The sequence below is a fragment of the Rhinolophus sinicus genome, chromosome 1, assembly GCF_057876585.1.
Source record: "Rhinolophus sinicus isolate RSI-liver-muscle chromosome 1, RSI-T2T, whole genome shotgun sequence".
NCBI lineage: Eukaryota > Metazoa > Chordata > Mammalia > Chiroptera > Rhinolophidae > Rhinolophus > Rhinolophus sinicus.
This window is the reverse complement of record NC_142501.1, coordinates 31,541,641-31,565,670: the sequence shown is the minus strand read 5'-3', so window position 1 is coordinate 31,565,670 and position 24,030 is coordinate 31,541,641. Positions and strand designations below refer to the sequence as shown.

The window sequence follows — 24,030 nt, the reverse complement described above, 5'->3', positions numbered from 1 at the left end:
CGTCAGTTGCTAGCCACTTGTGGCTATTGAAATTAAATTTATAATGAGTGAATCAAAATTCAATAAAATTAGAAATAAGTGGCTACTGTATTAGACAATGCAGATATAGAACATTCCATCATCCTAAAGTTCTAGGACAGCGCTGGTTTAGCGCGATGGCAAGTCCCACACAGAGGTGAAGTCCACACTCTCCAGCTCTTGTCATGAGCCTTGAGCAAGTGCTCATGATAAATACCAAGGGCAGAGAGCCACCCTCTGAGGAGCAGGCATGCAGATCGGCGGCCACGAAGAGATCAGAGAGGAACCTTACTCACTTCCTTGGGCCTTTCTTTCTTGAATACAAAACAGAAACCTTAGGCATTTGGACAGGGCCAGAAAAATCTTTCCCTCCAAGTTCTCAGGCGAAGATACCCCCCTTCTGAGGGATGGGTCAAAATGAAAGGCGTCTGTTCCTGGAAGAGTTACAGAAACTCTCTTGGGCCCATTGATCGTGCACTGATACAAAGCAGAGTTCTGCTACTACTGGTGAAGAGGTAGAAAACTCTCCAACTCAAGACCTACCACAGATTGAAGGTGGACTTTGGCTGTCAGTGTAAAACAAGGAGTAGGAATGCTGAGACTGCCCCACTTAGGTTTACAAGGTCTGCCCAAGCCTGAGGCTGGACCAAGAACCTCCCCTGTCCACACCAAAAACTTAGCACTAGTAAAAAACAACAGTAGCCCATGGCTAGGGGAGGGGCAAAGTCATGGAGCTCTTCTGTGGAGCAGGTGTTCAGGGCTTGCTGAGCACAGAAGCTAGAAGCAGAACACTGAGAAATACCCTCTATCACTGCTGGCAGCCTGCCTGTGGAAGAATTGAAATCTGTGATGAACTGAAGGAGACTAACACTTTAAGGTCAGTCCCATTATTGACTAGATTGACTCACCCCTGCACACTAACAGCCTCTCAGTATGGTAGATCTAAATGAAATTCAACAATATAAATAACTTCAAGTATAAAAGCTCTAAACTTACACTGTCAAAATTGGTAGCCACTAGCCACTTAAAGTGAAGCTAGTGTAACTGAGAAACTGAATTTCCAATTTCATTTAATTTTAATTAACATTTCAAAACTAAAAAAGTATTATTTTTACATTGATTATATATTGAAATAATATTTTGAATGCAATGGATTAAATAATGTTATTAAAATTAATTTCACTTTTTTCATAAAATTTTTTAATGCGTCCATCAGAAAATTAATTATTGATATGTGATTAACATTCTATTTTTACTGTCTAGTGCTGGTCTAAACACTCCAGTTAAAAGGCAGAGATTTTCAGATTGGAACAAAGCAAGATCCAACTCTGTGCAGTTCAAAAGAAACCCATTTACATACAGAGACATCAGTAGGTTGAAAGTAAAAGAATGAAACAAGTCTACCATGACAATACTTAATAAAAGAAAGCTAAAATGCCTATATTAATATCAGACAAAACAGACTTCAGCACATGCCAAATTGTTTGGGATAAAGAGGGACATTGCATATGATAAAAAGGTCAGCTCATCAGGAAGACATATTCACCCAAAAGGTGTTTGCACCTACAACATAACAACAGGGCTTCAAAATACGTAAAGCATAAACTAAGAGAAGTGAAAGGAGAAATAGACAAGTCCAGAGGCATAGGTGGAGACTTTCACACCCCTCTATCAAGCACTGTTAGAACTAGTAGATAGAAAATCAGTAAGGGTTCAGAAAACTCAACAATCAACTTGACCTAATTGACATTTATTAGAATTTCACCCAACAAGTGCTCAAAACATACACACCATGATAGACCATATTTGGGACCATAAAACAAATCTCAAAAATTTTTAGGTAATTGAAATCCCACAAAGTATGTTCTCTGATCACAAGAGCATTTGCCTAAAAATCAATAAAAAGATCTCAGCAAAATTGACAAATTTTTGATCATTTAATAACACACTTCCAAGCCCACATGTCAAAGAAATCACAAAGGAAAATACAAAATATTTAAAATGGAACTCACTATGTGTGCTAAAATTTCAATGAGATATTCTAAAATCTTCTAATCATTTACTTACTTATCAAATGTCTTCATGAACCATTAGCTAAAGGGCTGACTCCTCCAGCTTTGTCTGATCAGCGGTGGCTGAGTGCATGCTAATAAATGTTGAGTCAGCACTTCACTACAGTTCTACTTTGCTTTGTGTCTTAGTCTTTTTTTCCTGGCTCTTTCTCCTATTACTTGCTCAACTAAATTGAATTAATATTTATTGATCACCTATTAAGCACAAGACTCATTTAAGATGCTTATAAAATTATGAGTAAGGCAGAGCTTCTGATTTCAATGAGTTGTGTAATAAGCATTATATACCTAGATCTGCTGCTTGGATCTATTAACTCACAATTCCCCTTTTCTGGAACTTGTTTAAGACAGTATTTTACCCGGTAAGTTCTTCCTTTGAATCAGTTAGGTCCTAGATTTGTTCATTATAGCTATAAACTTTGAAGGTCTTAACTCTGGGCTGGTCCTAATTTTTAGGAATCACCAGTGGGAGTCTGCCTGGGAGTCTGCCAAGGGAAACTGAAATTAATTTTTGACAGACATGTTAAAAGTATGTCCCCTAGCTTGATTTTGAGTTTGTGCTTTCTTGGTGTTTCTCTTTCCTTTTATCCCAACAGACAATATCACTATGTTCTTTTCCTTAACTATTGCCAGAATGATCATATACAGCTGATATTCTAAAAAATTGCAGCCTCTGGAAAATTTGTACTGATGAGCAGTGAGCAAAAATGACTTTGCTGAGCCATCAAATTGCTCTAATGATAAACTCTATTGTATAGATGACAGTTTTTCTTCCATACCTCAACATATACAGGAGAACTGCCTCTTACTTTGAGATTAGGTATTCAAGTCAGAGTAAAGTGAAAATCACATATAGTTAAAACCACTCCTAAAAAATACCTATAGCAGCATTAACTCTTTGGGGCTGCTGAAGGTTAAAAGGCCAATGATTTTTTTCCCCCGATTGGGCAGTGGAAGCGAAGGGTATTTTGAGGGTTAGATTAGGAGTTGTGACTGATAAATGATACCTTTTCTTTCCCTCATAAAAATGTATAATTGAATTTGAACAGGCTAAATATGAGTATAAATTCATTGTCTCAAAAACCAAATTGCTTAACATGAGAATATGTGTTATGGAAAAAATAGCTTAATTATGACATATTACTAAGTTACACAGCATGGTCAAATCATGAATCTAAAATTGTCATTCAGTCTTAAGATATTCTATCTCATTGAGGTTTACCTTTTTTGGCTTAAAACAAATTTTTGTTTAACAAAACACTATCAAACTTCAGCAAGAACCTTTATTCTTAATATGAAGCAGAACTTGAATTTATGTCACTTCACTTCAAGGCAATTGTTCTTGCCATTCTGGGTTGACTCTCTTTCAGTGAGAGTCCCACGAGAATACACCCAAAGAATAAAACAGGACATATTACACATGATGCTTACTTGTTAACACAGTGATTGATCTGGATGGCTTGGTAACCACATGTCCATTTACCACTACAAGAGTGATTATATAATAAAGGCCATGATAACTGGCCTTAAAGATAACAGGAGGAGGCAAAGTACTGTTGAATTGCTCAAATTTGAAGAAGTAATTTTTTGATTCACCAGTTATCTTCACAACATACATAGATGATGGACTCATGACATCTGAAGCTTCTAAAGAGACAACGATGCTATTATCATCTTGAACAGTTACATGGAATGTTGTAGCATTCTGTTTAAGAAAAGAGAAAAAAAGGAAATGGAGGTCAAATTCAGATTATTGACAATAAAATTATACTGAGATAATTTTTACAAAGCTAATGTTTGTGGTAAGCATTACTTTGTAAAATAGAGTTATATAGCTTACAAGGAAAGGCAGAAAGAGAGAGATTAATGCTTATGTCTAATGATTTTCTCAGGATTTTACTTTCAAGATTCTTCTCCATTGAAGAGTTGCTCCCAGTTCATGGGTGTAATAAACACAAAATCAACATCATGGAAATAAGTAAATAATGAATGAATGAAAAGTATCTTGGCATCCAACTTCCAGAGAAGTCCTTGGTTTCAGCTATGCTGGAGAAGATACATGGTTTGAAGAAGCATTGTATTTTACTTTGGAGGAAGAAATGTTGTGATAGTCCTAGGAGAATTCTAGAAGAATGTTTCAAGGCAGTTATTTCCTCTCTCACTTCTCACCTCCCATTTTTGGAAACACACACACACACACACACACACACACACACACACACACACAAAACCAGCACTGAGAAACCTGTGATAATCGTCCTCATTAATGGTGAGCCAGTCCTTAATAATAGAAGCTAAGAGGCTCTTTGAAGAAGGGACGAGATTGAGCATCTGTACCATCCAAGGGAAAGTGAGCTGTTAACAGATGAAAAACTGTGCTCCAAGTCTCCAGATAAATGTTCATGGACAGTATTTGAAAGAGCATTTGTGTAATTGGTTTAAATAAGTTTTCCTCTCAACTGCCCACACTCCACAGGCAGAATCAAACACCTCATACACTTTGTACCATGTGCTGCTTTGTTTTTAATTTATCTTCTGGGTATGCAGTACGCTGGGCAAGTAATTTCATGACTCTGAGCCTCGGATTTCTCTTCTAAGAAAGTGGGACAGAATAATTGCTGAAACTTGGTAAGGACTTGTAAGGACTCAGAAACGAAGCCAGGCAGTCTATAAACATAATCATCTCATTTAGTATTCAAATAACCCCATGAGACAGGTAGTATTCTCAATCTCAGGTTGTAGTTGAGGAGACTGAGACTCAGAAAGATTAAGTCACTTGCCTAGGGTCACACATCTAGTTTGGACTCTTACCCACTGATCTACACAAACACCAAAATTGAGCTCCATTATTTTTCCACCTGTCTGTTTGTCTTCCCCTCTTGATTTATTTTGCTAATCCTGAGTCTGACTCACAGTATACAACTGGTGTTTGTTAAATGAATAAAAGAATTACTGACTGTATTAATTATAGGTGAGCTTTTGCCTCTTAGAATTAATCTACTTATGGATTTTAGTACCTTACATATTGCCAGCAGACAAATCAAGCCTACAATACATATCAGTACCCTAAAAGAGACTATGAGGTCTGACAATTCAGTTTGCAAACTTGTTGCAATGCTGTTGCTAACCTTTTTTGATATCAAAGGGATTATTCATTATGAATTTGTACCAACTGGACAAACAGTTAATCAAGTTTACTATTTGGAACTGCTGAAAAGGCTGCATGAAAAATACGAAACTGACCTGAACTTTTCCCTATCAATTCATGGCTCTTGCATCATGACAATGCATCAGCTCACAAGGCACTGTCTGTGAGGGTTTTTAGCCAGTAAACAAGACTGTATTGGAACACCCCCCTTACTCACCTTATCTGGCCCCCAATGACGTCTTTCTTTACCGAAGATAAATAAATATTGAAACGAAGACATTTTGATGACATTCAGGACATCAAGGGTAATACAACAACAGCTCTGATGGCTCTGAAGAAGAGTTCCAAAATTGCTTTGAAGGGTGAAATAGGCTCTGGCGTTGGTGTATAGCTTCCCAAGGGGAGTACTTCAAAGGTGACCATAGTAATATTCAACAGTGAGATATGTAGCACTTTTCCTAGGATGAGTTCGCAAACTTAATTGTCAGACCTTCGTATATAGGCCTAAAAATGTACAGATAGTTTTTCTTATTATACAATTCTTTTAGAAATCTAGTTGTATAGGTCCTAGTATTTTTAAATATTATCTCACCATTAACAGAAGTTTAATTCTATGTTAACATTTAATGGACTTAATTGTGTTCATGATATTCTAAGCACACTAGACCCAAGTCCTCTAAGGGCAGCGACTGTGTCTTGTTTCTAACTCTATCTCCAGCCCCAAGACCAATGCCTGGTATATGCCAGGTGTTTTGTGAGCTGGGTAATCTTTAACAGATTTCTGTAATGTGGGATAAGTCAGTATGAGCTGGCTTTTAAAATGTCCCTTTATCCACATGGTCTCATCCTCAGACACATGGGCAGGTTTCTAATATTGAGTTCTGTACTTGTTGGGGGTGGTTATCGAGAGGATATGACCATCATTGACCCTCATGCTGGACCCCGGCATCTGGAGGCTCCTCACCCACTCCTCTGTCCTTGGAATGTGCATTCCACTTGCCTTTCCCCTTGCCAGAAGCTGTCCCGACGTCCAGGCCTTGAGCTAGAAATATGCTGCTGAGACCATGTCGATGGCATGTGTGACTGATCCCCAGTGAAAGCCTCCTGTGTATGTGCTTGAACTCTGTCAAGGCCTCTGTATACACTTTTAAGATTTGATGGGCTGTGCGGAGATCTGCTTGTCTTGTGTCACCTAAGACAAGCTTCATAAACAAGCTTCATAAACCTAAGTGAGTCCCTTTGCTTATGAAACTTGCCACTTATCAATCTAGAATATTCTGTCTTTTTTCCCTCTCTGCCTGTCCTCCTTGTACACGCGTTGGTTTCAGATTATACCAGGGTGGTTCCTGGCCAGTTTATAAACCAGCAGTACTTCTGGGATCAAACATAAAATGTGACCCATTCTATACAGTCATGCACTCCATGATGACATTTTGGTCAACAACAGACCACATATGCAATGGTGGTCCCATAAGACTATAAAGGAGCTGCAAAATTCCTGTTACCTGGTGATGCCATAGCCATTGAGCTGGGAAGACCGCAACGCATTGCTCATGTGTTTGACGTGATACTGGTGTAAACACATCTACTTTACTGCCAGTCGTATAAAAGTATAGCACATACAATTACCGTGTATCCCCGAAAATAAGACCTAGCCAGACAATCAGCTCTAATGCATCTTTTGGAGCAAAAATTAATATAAGACCTGGTCTTATTTTATTATAATGTAAGAGCGGGTATAATATAATGTAATGTAACGTAACGTAACATAACGTAACATAACATAACATAATATAATATAACATAATATAATATATAATATAATATATATGACCCAGTTTTATATTAATTTTTGCTCCAAAAGACGCATTTGAGCTGATTGTCCGGCTAGGTCTTATTTTCGGGGAAACAGGGTATGTACAGTGCGTAGCACATGAGAATGATAATAAATGACTGTGTTACTGGTTTATGTATTTACTATACTACACATTTTATCTTTTAGAGTGTACTCTTTCTACTTATAAGAAAGTTTGCTGTAAGACAGTATGCTATGCAACGCCAGCAGCAGCCTCATACACCATTTTCTCCTGCGCTTGATTTAATCTCATGGTTTTTGGCACAATATCATGCTGTACAGACTTGCAGCCTCGGAGCAATAGGCTGTACCATATAGCTTAGGTGTATAGTAGGCTATGCCACCTAGGTTTGTGTGAGGGCACTCTATGATGTGTGAACAACAACAAAATTGCCTAATGACACATGTCTCAGAAGTATCCTGGTTGATCAGTGGCACATGACTATTACCAGTGGTCCTGGTGGAACTGGGAGGCTAAACTAAGCACTGAATGTCCAATAGCATTGAAATCTGGCTTTTATTCATTAGTGATTATAGAAGCTGATTTACTAACTCAGAGAACAATAAGTTTACAAACATCAAAGTCACAATTATTAAGAATGTTTTGCTCTGTGTTTTAGCAGCCAATATCTGAAAGTTTTTGTGATGATGAAAAGAAGAATAAATAGATTCTATTTTGTTAAGTGTTTAAGAAATATATGTCTAACGTGCCATGATACTTCATAGATAGTGAATCTTCCAGAGAAAGGGGCTAATCTTCCAAAATCTAATGATAGCTTGGGGGATGATTGTATCAGCCATGAAAATAAGCACGGGCCCAGGTGCTCCCAGGTTGCCAAAAATAAAGCAGGGTGCGCTAATCAGATTCAGTCCCTGGGACTAATGAGAAGGCAGCCGGCCAAATGAGATCCAGGCAGTATGCCTAAAAGAAATGTCATCTACGGGATGCTATTTCTTCTCTGTTCTCTTTGCTTCAGCTTTTCCTGGAATCCATATTAAGGAAAAAATTCTGAATGTACGCTGCAGGCATGTAATCCCTGCTGAGAAGTAGAGCAAGAAGGAAGAGTTAAAAATAACAGAAGTGAATCTGACAAACTTAGTCAAGGCCAACACTGATTTACTTGGCGAATAGAAAAATACTTAAACCTTTTCTTTTTTTCCTGGGACTGGGTATTGCTTGACTCTGCAGTGAATATATTTTCACTAAACTTTCCTTTACATAACAAGCTTTAATATAGAAATTTCTCCGGTCTAACACCCTCATTTCACACTTGATGGAACAGTGGTGCAAATGTCACACAGCTAATAGATGTCAGAACGAGGTCTGGGATCCACAGGTCCTTATGACTATTGGCATTTCTCTGTCCTGAACTATAGGTAAGCTGCTTGAGGCAGTGAAAGGGGCCTGAGTGCAGCCAGGAAGGGGGAACCCAGGAGTCTGTTACCTGTTTCATAGCCAGTCCGGGAGGCAATAGAACATACTGGAGAAAAAGTGGGCATAACTGAAGAGTAGAAACTGAGTATAGGTCCCTGGGGTGTGGGACAAAGAAGATACATACTAGTCAGAAATCCTGGGAAGTCTTCCACCAGCCCTGATAAATGTAGCAACTATTATCTATTGATTCCCTAATCTGGACCAGGCTTTGCACTGGGCATTTTAATTATGTTTTTTCTTTAATTCCTTATAAGAATCTTCAGAAATAAGTGTTATTCTCCCCCATTTTACTCAGAGAAGTTAAATAATTTGCTTAAGAGCACAGCAATAGACTTGGCATGACAGAGACTGAGTTTCTATTCCTTCTCTGCAGCTTATTGTTACCTGTGAGAGCTTGGGGAAGCCCAGGGACCTCTTAACTTCATCTTAATTTATAAATAGGGGTAATTCCTGTAACTCATGGGACATAAGCAAAAATCCCATGAGTTACAGGAATTACCTGTATTTTATAAATGGCTTTTATTAAAAATGCTAATAGTATGAACTCCGTAACTATTAGTTATATTACAAAGGTTACTGTGTTTTGGTTAAGTCTTGAATCACTCAATGACCTTTTAATTATAGGGGTTCTATAAACATCCATTTAACTAACTTCAAAAGGCTATGAAATTCTGTAATTATGTCACTGGATATTTTATTCACAGAGCATTGGAGAGCTGTCATTTATTAATTCAACAGCAAACAAACATTAGCTAAGTGCCAACTTGGCATCAGGCATCATGCTAGGTGTTGGCGACAGGCAGATGAGTAAGACACGGTACTCAGACTGCAGGCACTCAGGTTCTAATGAGAGAGGCACATCAAGCGCATAATTATAACACGATCTGAGTGTTATTATACTAGTTACGGACTTTGAAAGACTGTCCTGTTAATATCTGTTTTTTGTGCCTGTCTGGAATCCCGTCTAAGATTGTACCCTCTTCTTTTGTAGCACTGCTTCTTTCCCACTATATAGCCAATAAGGGGTCCTGATGGGGGTTGCTAACTATCTGCCCAACTCCCAGGTCAGAGCAGGAGGTACTGTGACTCAGTCTGGGTGAATCACTGTATCCAGTCCCCTCCCCATGAATACAAGTACAGGGATGCAGCTATAGACCAAACCTGACAACCAGAATACTTGCCGTGAAATTTTATAACTGGAGTTAGTGGGAAGGAGCTTTCTTCTCTAGTTTCAAGTAGGTATGGATGCAAAGCTAGATAAATCAGCATCTATTAGGTTGGTGCAAAAGTAATTGCAGTTTTTGCAATTATTTTTAACCTTTTAAACCGCAATTACTTTTGCACCACCCTAATACAATTTCTTCCCCATGAAGGTAGCTGCTTGAGGGAGAGGCTGCGGTCTCCATCATCCTAAGGCCCAGTCACTGTGCAGTGTGTGGACATGAGTGAATAAATCCCAGTTTACAGTTTAAGTTTTCTAAGCTGGACTTCCAAAATGTGCAGCCAGAGGTGCTGGTCAGTACAAGAGAATTGTTCAGTGCTGTAGACATAGGGAGAAAGAAGCAATAGATTCTGCTTCTGCAGATGGGTGTGAGGGAAGGCTACAGGGTAGAAGTCATGCTTGAAAGGTGCTCAGGAATTGACCAGGGGGACAAAGGTCAGAAAAGTCATCTGGAGAAGTGGGAAGATACCCCATACTCCTCTCGAGGGGTTACGTAGTGGGAGGATGCTCCGAGGAGAGGGTTGATAGCCCTGTCCAAGGTGTGCAAGGAATTTGGATATTTTTGAGGCCAAAAGAAATCATGAATTGTTTTCATGTAGAAAAGTGACATGATTAGACAGATCACAGTGTAGAAAGACCAGCAGAGTTAGGAACTGGCTGACTGGACCCAGCTAAGGTCAGAGGACAGTACGAAGGCTGTTGAAACAGCTCAGTTAAGACGTGATGAGGGTTCGAGCAAGTGCTGGCTGCACCAAATCTGCCTGCGTGATATGTCTCCAGAACATTATTAGGGCTCCAGCTGGCAACTCAATCAATGATTAGACTTATTAGAGGGCATTATAGAAGGAACACTTAGAAAATTCTGCTGTGCTAAGGTTACCACATGAGAAGTAATGGGATGCTCAGTTCTTTTAAAGAGGAATATGACTGATGTCCGGTGCTTACATAGCACTTACAGCCATGAGCCTCTGTAGACATTATGTAATTCATCCACTTAGCCTCCTGTCCAGCTCCCAGGAAACCTTTTCAAGCAAGATATCCTTTCCTTTTAGTTCCTTCAGGAAGATCAGAGTCCCGGAGCTGCCTTGTCAGGGCATGGCTCCTCTTGACATTTGCTTAGAATTATTCACAACTCTCTTTCAAAAATTGTCAGAGCAGAATTTGGATGTTGCTCTCAAAGGCTAGGAATGGCCTCCCCTAATTTTCCATTATTTATTTAGTAGTTCTTCAGATATGTTTTGAGCAACAACTGTGTATCAGGAACTTTGTGGGACACTGGGAATACACTATTTCTGAGTAAAGAGAAAGACACGTCTTATGTGCCTTTGTCTTTCCTAGAATTGTGTCTGGTTAATCATAATAGCAGTGATGATGGTAAGGATGATGATGATAACATAATAAAGAACATTTACTTATGTAGTTCTTCTTATGTGCTGCCAGGAACTGCTCTGAAGCTCCTACAACAGGCTCTTGATAAAGCTTGCTCAATGGGTGTATTTGCAATCTGCTGTGTAATACCAGACTTGTTTATATGTGTCCTAAATATATCTTTTCAGGTAGAATATGCCAGTTCTCTCTTCTTGCCTGAGTTCACATGCACGCCAGCTCTGCCTTTCATTTTTGACATGCTCAGATATATTCATTTCTGTCTTTATGATTTCTTATACGGAGCCTCCATCTCTTATGCCTATCATTTGGTAACAGGGTCCCAACTCAAATGTCAAGCAGGTAATATAACGGTGAGAAGCAGTCAAGGGTAAGTGGATTGAATGATGGAATAGTTGGAAAATGAGAGGGTAACTGCATTGTCTACCAGCATCATTAAAAAGCACAATTACAACAAAATAAAGCTATACGGGCCAAAGAAAACACATTTACAGTCCAGTCTCAGCCCACAGGCTGTCAGATTACAACCTTTAAATTTGTTGCACTGCCTTTTCTTTGATCAAATTGCTCGTTTTAGGACTTTCACCTTCTAATCCTACTCTATTTGCTCTGCCCAACCAGAATATAAAATAACAAAATTCTGCTACCCATTAAGTACTAATTTAAAATAAATACAAATGATGTTTTCTTATCAAGTTGCCATATGAATGTGTGTAAAATGTAATTGTATTTTATATATATATATATATATATATATATATATATATATATATATATATATATGTAAATTCAGTAATTATTTCCTGAACTCCAGTGTGGACTTGGAGTGGCAGTTCTGCAGAATTCCTAATTTTTGGAGATTAAAGAGAATATGATGGAGGAAAGAATTCAACCTGGCATTTTTAATTCAAAAGGAACTGTTACGCTAATGAGATATGCCAAGATTTTATGTGATATGTAGGATAATAATATCAGCCATATATCATATTTTATGTTTTATACAGTGTTTTCAAATACATTTTCCCATTTGATTCTCAAAACATCCTATTATCTTCTCAGTTCACAGATGAAAACACTGAGGTGCAAAGAATGTTTCTCAAGGCTTCTCTATGATAACATGGAGGAGCTGGCACTCAAGGCAATTCTTGGGCTACATATTTTATGACTGTTATAATACAGTCTCCATACTAGAAGATCCTGGAGCCAAAATGATTTCCCAAATGCTACCTTTCATATCTGTACTTAATTGATGGTGCGCTTACTCAGCACACACCATGACTTATTCTTCTAGGACATGATTGATAGATGCTCATACAATGTGCTATCACACAAAAGACAATTTTGGAGATAGAAAGAAATTTTAGAGCTAGTGGAACCTGGGTTCAAATCCCACTTAAGGGATAGTCTTTCATTTGAATCCTTGAGGCTCAGTTGCTTGAGGTAAATTATGGAAATACTAAAATCTATTATGACTAGATTTTTGTGGGGAACAAATGAGATTACATGTGTATATTACCTACCCCAATATCTGATATTTAGTAGATCCTTCAAAAACAATAGCTAATTGTTACTATAAAATTTATTATCTATGTTTTCTCATTGATTTTTTGGGGGACATGTAAATTTTAGAAGTTGTATATTTTTGTGTATCACTAACACCATGATTCATACATGGTTCAATGCCATATATGACTTTCAGTCTATTCTGACTTTTCAGTTCATTCTGACTTTCAGTCTATTTACTCAATAATCAGTATTACCCCTTTTTGTGGCATCATGAACAAGAGCAGCCAGGATTTCTTTTTCTATTATGCCTGTGTATTAGAGGCTGAGTTAACCTATTTGACTGAAGGTTACCATGGGAACACTTTCTAGGACCTACTGTGCTGAGAAGTTTAGGGGCCTGTGAAGCTGTGGCTGGCTGATGACTGACTTTGAAGGAGGTGAGTCCACCATCCAGAAAGCCACTAAATACATTTGTTCTCAGCAGTTCAATGATCTGGCAAATTCTAAAAATATGCAACATTTTTTCTGGCTTAATGTGTTATGAAAAATAGGGGTTCCTGACAGATTAATTCTGCCCATGAAACAAGTGTTATTTTCATAAAATGAAGCACTTACAAACATAATTTTGCCTGAATTTTTAATTCCCTGTCCCTCTTTTCTATCCTTACCAGTATTTATAGTTTTAAAGTGGTTTTACCTCAGAAAGATGCTTGTAAAAATGTAGCTGCCCCACTTATTGAAAGATACTGTGAAAGATGATGGTGCTAATCATTTATTTAGAATGGATGAGTTCCGTCAAATTTCCCCACAGGCATGAAGTGTCTCTCCAACTGTGACACCAGTTAATTAAATTCTGGTGATAGCTAACAAAGAATGCAGTCTCCTTACTAAACATGCAGTTCATAGCATATTTAGGTGTGACTCTTGTGACCTTTTGTAAGCACTGCCCTTTAACTCCCCTTGTTGAGGAGTTGCAAACATCATCAACACTGTCAGACGTTTAAAACAAATAGTTTCTGTGTCCACTGTCACTGAGATTTTGTGATTTTCCTAGAGGCTGATCCCTCCATGCCAGATAAATTAAAGCCCAGAAGTTAAGGGAGATGAAGTAACACACATGCTTTGCTTAATGTCTACCTTCACGGAGTTTTTAAAAATTGAGTGCCTACTGTGTTCTTGGTGCTAAAGGTATGTTGGTTAAGAAAATAATTTAGTCCCTGGTGTTTGTAGTCTAAGCAAAAGAGAGGAAATATAACATTTTAAATAATTACAAGTAGAAAACGCGCTGTTAAGAGGGGCATGATATAGAGAATAGTCAATCATGTTGCAACAACTATGTATAGTGCCAGGTCGGTACTAGACTAATTGGGGGAAATCACTGCATAAATTATATAAATGTTTAACCACTATGCCATACACCTGAAACGAATATAAAATAATATTGAATGTCAACTGTAACTGAAAAAAAAAATAATTAAAAAATAAAATAAAATAAAAAAGAAGTGCATGATGATGAAAGAGGGCCTTAGCAGGAGGATCCAAGCTAGAGGAAGTAAGAGACTACACAGGCTCCAGTAAGAGTTGGCCTGATGATGCGTTGGAGAAAGAAGAGGATCTATGAAAAAGAATGTACATGAAAACCTGAGAGCTGGTGAAAGCATAATGTATTGGAGAAATCAGAATAACACCAGCATGGCCAATAGTGGAGACTAAATCGTGGGATACCTTGTAGGTCCTTGTAAAAAAGTTGAGGCTTATTGCCATAGGCAATGGGAAGCCACTATGGGTTATTAAGCAGGGGAGTAAAATTAGATTTGCATTCTGTAATGGAAGAAAAAAATGTATAATGGTAACTGCTGGCTCCCAAATTTCTATTGGGGGGAACTTTTAATGAAAAATACATGACGATGAAGCATTTGGAATAGAAGGGAACACGCTAACGGTGTGAGCAGAGGAATCTAGGCAAAGAAAAAGACAGCCAAGTTAGTATTCAAGTTACAAAGAAAAGAACGGCTTTATTTCAGAAAGTAAGCAGGAGAGACAAGAGGGGAGGGGCTAGAAAACAACATGGAGAGAAGAGCCGGCAAGGTGTGGTGATGCTGGGAGATAGAAGGGACAATCAGCTAATGGAAATATCCAGATGGTGAGGAGGTCAAAGAGCATTTTAAAACTGGAAATGCCTAATGTTCCATTGAAAGTGCATTTTGAGTAGCAAACGCTTCTCTCCCTCCCCAAATCCCAATCTTTACTAACGTTTGCTACACCCGCAAGTGCTTTGTGTGAGTGGATCACTTGGGGAATTTGGTGAAGGGGCTGAGTTGCACATCCATGTGTTAGAGCACAGAAGTGGTATTTATGGAAGCTGGAGCCTGAGGGAGGAGGAAATTGTGAGAATTAAAACCTTCCTCAAATTGACAAAAATTCCAAGGGGATTTGAGCTTCCACTGGCGATGGGAAGGGATTTAAAGCCTATTTCATTTAGGTTTCAAGGGGCAGGAAAATCCTCTGGTTACAGTATGCAGAGCTGGTTGGTAAGGATAGGCTGAAGTAGGTGTGATGGATGTATTCTAGAAAAGAAATGATGGCGGTGGCTAGGACCAGGATGCTGTAAGGAGACAGTTAGAGGACATATTCCTCAGAATTTAGTGAATTGAGATTTGATTGGCTGCCGTATTCATTTTATATATATATACACTAATCATCATCATCATCATCATCATCATCATATATATAGAAAAGACTGCAGGTAAGCAGATATTAACAGGGTAGGAATAAGGGCTATGTGTATCATTAGTTCAGTTTGCTACATAACAAGTGTGAGATGCCTGTGGGATATACAAATGTGAAGGCCAAGTAGGTGATCAGGAATATGCATCCAAAATTCAGAAGAGAGGTCTGGATCTAATATCTGGAAGAGAATGACTCAAAGATGGTTAGCCAGAGCCCTGGGAATTGAATAGATACCATAGTGTGGCAATACAACTACTACTATTAATAGCACTTGCTTTTATTAACACATTGCGTACGGCGGGGTTTAAATCCCTCGTGAAGATTCTTGTGATCCGTACGCAACGTGTTAAGTATCTACTTTGTGTTAAGAACGTTTTAGGCATTACTTTGATTAACCCTCTTAAAAACCATCTATAATAGATATTACTGTTATTTGCATTCACAGAGTAGTAACTGAGCCTCAGAAAAATTAAGTAACACCCCTAAGGTCACATAGCTTTTCAGTGGTGGACACTATAGTTAAATCCAGGTCCCTCTGATTTCAAATCTACACATTAATATTGATGCTACACTGCTCTGTAACTGCCATGAGCTGCGCTTCCATTTTGTGCCACAGGCTATCTTTTTCTTTATTCCTTTGCAACCATGAAGCATAAATGTCACTTTAAGATCATCTGTCTTTATTACATGGGAAGTGTCAGGGCATTCCGGTATAGTGGAAAGAATAGAGACTTAAAGACAAGTAGAGCTGGATATTAACATCAGTTCCATCACATACAGGCCATCACTGAGAGACCTCTCTGAACTTTCCTCATTTATGAAATGGGAAAAGAATGCCTACCTGACAAGGTTGTTCTGAGGTTGAAACAAAAAAAATATAGTAAAGACACTGGCCATATTTTATGCCTCGCACATACTAAGTGCTTAATTTTGATGGAAATTATACTTAATGAGTCTGGCTAAGGAAGCCGTTGTTGGGTGCATTGCAAAGCTTTCTGAAAATCACGAGAAACCTAATAGACAATAAAAGAAATTTAAGTTTTTGCTTGCCTATGAACCCTCAACATCATAATAAAATTCTAAAATAATAATCATGCAAGTTTTCAATATGCATCCTTCAGGAACAGTTGTAGCTCAGATTAGCTGTGACCTGAACTAGTTAGAAATAGAATTCAATTGAAATATTAGTTTTCATTACCTTATTAAAATCATTTCTAGACTAGTCGAATTCTCTCCTGTTTACCCCTTCTTCAAATACTGAATTACGAAAAGTAACAGAATTATGAGGTTACAGGATCTTGGTAAAACAGTAGGATTATGAAAACAAGATTATGAAGAGTAAAAGGCATAAAATTTAGGGTAATTTTTTTTTTCTTATTGAATTGTTGAACATAGTCAAGTTATATAGCCTTTCTGAGATAGGCTTCTCTTCTATAAAATGGGGTTAATACTTTTTCAACTATACTTTTGTGATGACTATATTGGATAATGTTTGTCAACTGCCTAGCACAGCTAAGGTGCTCAGGCAAAGCACAGTTCTGATCATGTGAATGTTCTGGGTTTACAATTTGGGGGAAAAGTCACTGAGATTCTTATTTGTTACCAAATAAAAACCAGGTTCTTTAGCTTGATACACAAAACCCTCCACACTCTATCCCCAACTTATCCATCACTGCTTCTCTGTCGCGAACACCATGAACCCCACAAAGTAGTCAAATTGCCCACTCCATATGCCCCACTGCTTTCTTCTCTGTGGTTCTATTTATGTATTCTTTCTGACTGAAATATCCCCTCGCCCACCTCAAATATCCAACCCTATCTGTTACAACATCTCTATTAAATGCCACCCTCTTTGAAAAGCCTTTATGACCACCCCAGAAACAATCAGTCTCTTCCGGTAATTCCACAGCCCTCTATCTAAATGTCTCCCAAGACATGTCACTGTATACGGGATCGCATGGACCTAGTTAACAGGCAGATTGCTCTTATAGTAAGAGATGTAAATAATTTTAAATGGCTCTTCACTTTTACCAAGATCCTGCTTTCCTCACATTAAATATTTATAACATCTACTTAAACCATTTGAAGTTAACATTTTGCATATTCATCTTCATTTAACAATATTAACTTTAAATTGTCACCATTTTTTACTTTCCACTGTATGAGTAATATGTTCAGCCAGCACTGATGCTATTTTGAATTACCAGAAGGCTGAAGCAACAATCTGATATTTATGTTTTATAAATGAAGCTCAAAAATATCTTTGTTTTGGGGAACAGCTGTAAAAAGACAGTATGCAATTTACTGCACCAAGTGAAAGGATTCTATTCTTCGGGAAAGGATGGCATTTATTAATATATAAATCATGCTGTGGTATTTGGTAAGGAAATACCATTAGTTTTACTTGACATTACTGCATTTATTGTTAATTGGCATTTCATCATTAAATATTTTTTATTGCCCTGTACAAGGTATATTTTAAAAGGTTAAAAATAGAAATGTTTGCATCATTGAAATAATTTTAAAAAGTGGTTTTTACCATTTGAAAGTTTTGATGGTACAGAATCTAATCACAATGGTGAAAATTTTTCATAGGATTCTTTAAAGAAATGTCTACATCTCTTTTCACACCTTTGCCTATTATTTTAAAGTTTCCATTCTTGAAGGCAGCAGCTGTTCTTGGTGGCCTGTCACAAGTACCTTACTCCAATTTTCAATAATCTACAGTTTATGTTAAGTGATCTTTACTTATGAAGCTTTTATTCAGTTCGTAATGAAAACTTAAAAGGGCATAGCATGTAGTACTTTAACTAATGGCTGAGTGTGGAATCCATATGATTTTTTAAAACCAATGTCAATATGCTTTAAGTTCTGAAACATGCTTTTCCTATCTTGAATACTCTGAAATACTTATAATCAATATTAATTTTCCATTTGCTAACTTCTCTATTTCTCTTTTCTCCTCCTGAATAACATTTCCCTTTTCCTTTTTTCTCTACCTCGTTTTTGTTTTCCTCCATTTTTAACTGTCTTTGTATTGCTTCTCAGGGTCTGCTTTGTGCCATGTTTGGTTAGCTCTAGATAGAGGTTTCCGGGTAGATTTTAACCTCAGTAAGGACAGAGAAGCAGATCTCCTTTATTATCTGTCATAGACACTAACACAATACTTTATTTGAAACTTAATAAATATTTGTAAACTTAAATCCATACATTCACTCATCCACCCAACTGTCCATGTATCCTACGTTTATCGAGCCTTTAACCACATAATCTTACTGTGTCTGTTCAGCTTATTCTTATGTGTCAGAGTATTCATTATTATTGCTCAATTCCTGGATTATGAGGGCAAAGTCATATCACTGTATTATAGACATAAAAGAATACTTGGCCAAACAAAGAGAGATATTAGGGAGAGAGGCAAGGAGGTAAGAAGGGAGAGAAAAGCCATCAGTCGAAGAGGAATGACTAGTAAAGAAAGAATGAATGGAAGATGATGACAATTTTGTAAATTGAGAATAAGAACAATAGTGAACAATAAAACAGTGACAGAACGAGACTGACATTTTGTATCTTTGCTGGTCATGACTACCTGTGTTATTATTTAATACCTGACAGAGAAAAAAATCAAGCTATATTTTGATTACTATCTTAATTGTTTCCTTATGCACTGTCCATCTTCTTTTTTTACCCCTGTGATTATATTAGAATTTGTTTCTGATTTGCAGAGAATGAATTCTTAAAGACTCATAGATAAACCATTAATAAATCATATGTTGCTATGGAAACTAATAGAGATTTAATCGTCTAACTGCCCATGCAGAGACCTTCCATCCACTTGGCTAACATGGTGCCATGGAGATTCAAATATTAGATGGGAGTTTGTACTTTAGGACCTCTTTCAATTCATAACTTTGAGGAGTTATGAATTAATAAAAACTGAGCCTATAAGTAATTTCTAAGAATATTAATAGATGCATGCCAGATTTCCTTTTAGGTCATAAGTATCCAGGATCTGTTTTCTTCAAAATGACAATTTCTCTCAAGCTTTTACCATTAGCTTAAGCTTCAGGAAACAAATCATAGAACATTTACTGGAAGAATTTAACAGTTTATGATAATTCAATACAATATTTTCTAAATATGTTGCTGAATAATTTAGAATATGATAAATTACATACATTTAATGTATAGCAATATGATTCTCTTTCATTGGAATAAGAAATAACCATTAACCTGATGCATTTTTGGTTTATTAATGTGTCTGTTTCTTTCTGTATTCCCTTTAGCATCCAAAGTGAGAAAGAGATTTTTAGTTATCAGGTAATTATAATTAAGCCCATACTAACTGCTATAATTAAAGAGAGAAAAGACTAATAACAATAGTAATATTGTTACTAGCATATGTTAAATGTCTCATATATGCCAGGGTTTGTTCTAGGTGTTTTTAGAATAATTATGCCTAATCCTTAAAACAATATTTATCTTACTATTGCTATAATATTATCAATAATTAGGAACCAGAAGGGAAGCAATTCAAAGAGGAGTCATTCAAACAATAACTTGCTGTGCTTCCTCGGTGTTAGCTACAAGAGCATGATTGTGAGCAAGGGAGAATGGGTTCAGCCCTCAGGAAGATTCATTCTAAATGAGCAGGAACAGTAGGAAGCATCTAATACTATGACAAGAAACACAAAGTACTCTTGTAGCAAGAACATCTGAAGACGATGCTGGAAAGATGAGCACGACTCAGCTGGAAAAGAGGCTGGAATGTGAGGGATGTTTCAGGCAAGAAGAGCTGGGAGCAGCAGTGTGTTCAAGGACAGAGGGCAGCGCAGCACCTTCAAGGAACAGGAAGGGCCTGGAAGGTCATGTCGAGGTGTTTGGGCATTGTCTTGGGGATGACATGTTCTAAACATGATGGCCATGGTTAGATTTTCTTTTAAGAGCAAAAAAACTAGGGGTAGCGGAGCTGGATTGGGGGAATGAAGCGGAGGTCAATTAGAGGGCCACAGCAGTAACTGAAGCAAGACTTATCTGGACTTTCCAGTGGTGAAGGAGACAGGGGGCCAATGACAGATCTAGGAAGGAAGTATTAGTAGTGTCCCAACAAGTGCCCAGCATGGGGAGGAGCCTTGGGGATTATATTGTCCAAACTCCTTAATGCATATGAAGAAACCGAAGGCCCAGAAGTGGGAAGGGGCCTGCCTAAGGGTGTGTGGCTGGTTAGAGGGTCATAAATGCAGGTCTTCTTGAACCCATTCCAGTGATAGCTCTATTACAATGTTTTCCTTCCCAAACCTACCAGATCAATTAATCTTTTTTTTTCTTTCTGACATAAGTAGATATTATTTAGGTCAGCTTTCTGTGTGTGCTATAGAGGTTGCAAGGCAAATCATGAAGGGTGGGAGTTGTGAGGTTATTGTTTTAAACAAGTGATTGCTTTCCAAGAGGCAATGAAGACTCCTTTCAGAGTTTAAAATTTTCTGATTAAAAAAGTAAACAAATTAAAAACAAAAAACAAGGAATTGAGTTTTTCACTGCATTTAGTCACAAGCATACTAAAACAATTATTATATCATAAGAGAAGTATCTTAAATGCATACAGTGCTTTAGATTAGGACTTTTCCAACTTAAAAGGCATATGAACTCAGGTGACCTGAATTCGGGGGGTCTGGGAAGGGGCCCAACATTCTGCATTTCTAATTAGCTTCCAGGTGGTGCTAATACTGCTGGTCCACAGAAGACACTTGGAGCAGCCAGGCCCTCGCTTTGCAAAGCTCTACTCACAGGTTACAGGGACGAGTAGTTAATCAACTGGATAGACTAAGCCAATTCTGAGCAAGTCAGTCCCTCTAGATAGAGTGTCAAAACAGGTGACAGAGCGGGCAAAGTAATTTGCTGGTAATCCATTGCGAAGCATTATCTTCTGAGGAGGGTGGCTTCCCCCACCAGAGCAACACACAGATGAGGCTTTAAATGAACCATGGGAAGTACTAGCCAAGTGCCACCACAGTTGACAAATCTCCTGACACTCTGGGTGTCATCCTGGGATGTCATCCTGTGTGTCAGCCTTTGCTTAGGTACCTGAGTTCAAATCCTATTACTTGCTTTATGACCTATGTATACCCATTAAAGATTTTGAGCCTAGTTTTTTTTTTACTCAATTTTATATTTTAAACTTCAGTTTTTGTCAACATTCTGTTTAGAATTATTCAGAAATGGTAATAATATGCATGGGAATCATCTATTACATAAGAGTGTTTCCCTGAAAATAAGACCTAGTGAGACAATTAGCTCTAATGCGTCTTTTGGAGCAAAAATTAATATAAGACTAGGTATTATATTATACTATATTATATTGACCTGGTCTTACATTATATAAGACCTGGTTTTATATTATATTAAAATAAGACTGGGTCTTATATTAATTTTTCTCCAAAAGACGCATTAGAGCTGATTGTCCAGCTAGGTCTTATTTTGGGGGCAACACGGTAGTAGGTGTTTAAAAGATTTAGAGGAATGTGTATTTGAAAATTGTGTGGGGTGACTCTTTCAAGCTTGGATCTAAATATTCTCTTCCTCCCCCTTGGTCTGGAGAGTACATGAAGCCACTTCCATATCAGGCAGATAAATGTTTTGTCTCTTATCACACGAAATGGTATATTTATTAAAGAGTCTGAAACGAGTGTTGCACCAGTACGTTTCTGGGTTTATATGGATTGCAAATCAGATTTAGATCCAGACAGAAAGGGCACCAAGCTGATTAATTCATGTAGCAGAGGCAGAAATCTTGGACTTTTAGAACTAAACGTTTATCGAACAATTATGGTCAAAAAACTTGTGCACTTGGTATAACAGCAAGGTTTCTGTAAGGCAGTCACATAATTATGGCCAACATAGGAAGAAGGGCTGAGGTGATAAAGGCAGGAGAGGATCTGAATTAAGACTACCGTGTTTCCCTGAAAATAAAACCGGGTCTTATATTAATTTTTGTTCCAAAAGATGCATTAGGGCTTATGTTCAGGGGATGTCATCCTGAAAAATCACGCTAGGGCTTATTTTCCAGTTAGGTCTTATTTTCGGGGAAACACGGTAGGAAAGAGCCATTTCCCTGAGCTCTTCTGGCTAAGGATTTCCAATACCCAGGGAAGGAAAAACTGGTAAATAAGCTACAGTATAAAACTCCTGCATTTTCAAGGGCGTTGCCTAGTAATTCGCTGCAATTCAGTAATTAGAGGGAATTTCCCAAATGCAGGGTACTGTTGTGGGGCTGGAGGAGACACAAGGTACAAAAAATTGCAGCATTGCTCAGAGAACTTGCAAATACAGCAGGGAACATAAGACATGGACAGAGATCTGTAACGTATAGAATGTGACATAAACAGGAAGAGAGGGGAACTAAACAAGAGAGATTATATTCAGCTAGGGGAATCAAAGACTTTCAAATAGGAAGTGGTACTTGAATCATAAGTCATTAAATTTAAAATTAGAAGAGATCTTGCAAGTAATTTAGTCTGATCCTTTGGGTTGGTGAAAGTTTGTTAGAGGCACACACTATTAAGTATAGACCCATCAGATAAGTTCAATTTTTTTTTTCAGTGCTAGCATATGGTACATAAGAAGAAAGAGCATGACACAAGGCAAAAAGCTAGGTTAGAACAAATGAAGAAGAGCCTTGAATACCAGACTAAGAACTGGAACATTCTTAACAGGAAACCAACAAGTGTTTGCTGAGAACCTGTTGTGCAAGGCTGTCTACAAGTGCAGGCAGGTAATGCCAATTCTTTATTCCTTACCATCCTTCTTTCACATTCAGTCCCTTTTGCTAGGCAGCAGAGGAGAGAATAGGCAAAACTATAACTCCAGATGGATTCTTTTAGATAAGATTCCTAAGGAAAATGCCTAGTATTAGACAAACATCTTTTTTAACAGATGCTGTAACCAAGTTACGTTGTGACGTGCTACGCAGGGGAAGTACATACTATGTATGTATTGTTTGGCATTTCAATATCTTACAGGCTAAAGACATGAGCTATACATCATATGTCTTAGAGTAGTTCTCCATTGCGATAGTATTACTGCAGATTTTGGACTCTCTTATAATCACCACAAGTAAACACAATCTGTAATTTTTAAAAACTGATATTCTTAATGACAATGGAAACAATTTTCACTTGTTCCTGTAAGGCAGCTCAATTGGAATTATACTTGGAATAAAATAAATATTTCCTGACAAGACTGACAAGAAATCCATAATTTCTCTCTTATAAATGGCATTCCTATTGAAAAAAACCTGACATAAGATACTGAATCATTAGTTTCAAAAAACCCAGCAATCCAAAATATCTGTAATTGTCCTTTTTGTTTGAAGACAATAAGATACAACCCACTTATGTAGCTGGCAAATTTAGCTCTCAAAACTTTGCTTCTTAGATCTTTTGTGTGTGTGTGTGGGTGTGGAAAATTATAGTTATAAGGCATAGGTTAGTGGCATATTCAAGAATCAACTTTTAAATGGATCCATCAGGAATTGTACCAGAAACCCATTAGTCGTCTTCATGTTTAGTAATTCCTTCATCACGGAGTGTGCTTTTTTATTCCTAGAGATAATTTTGTGTCAGTGCTCCCTTGCTCATCCAAACCTTCTCCATCTTTCTT

The 24,030-nt window shown here is 37.6% G+C and overlaps 1 protein-coding gene across 3 annotated transcripts in view; it reads right to left on the bottom strand.

Moving 5' to 3' along the window:
• The window catches only part of PTPRO (protein tyrosine phosphatase receptor type O), a 200,197-nt gene that overhangs the window by 97,247 nt on the left and 78,920 nt on the right, over window positions 1-24,030 (bottom strand). For 2 of the 3 annotated variants that reach the window (XM_019744758.3, XM_019744759.3), the window contains exon 2: window positions 3,522-3,795. The exons of the other annotated variant lie outside the window; for it this stretch is intronic. In XM_019744758.3, coding sequence (XP_019600317.3) covers window positions 3,522-3,795 — 274 coding nt within the window. The remainder of the gene's footprint in view (window positions 1-3,521; window positions 3,796-24,030) is intronic. 3 annotated transcript variants of the gene reach the window in all.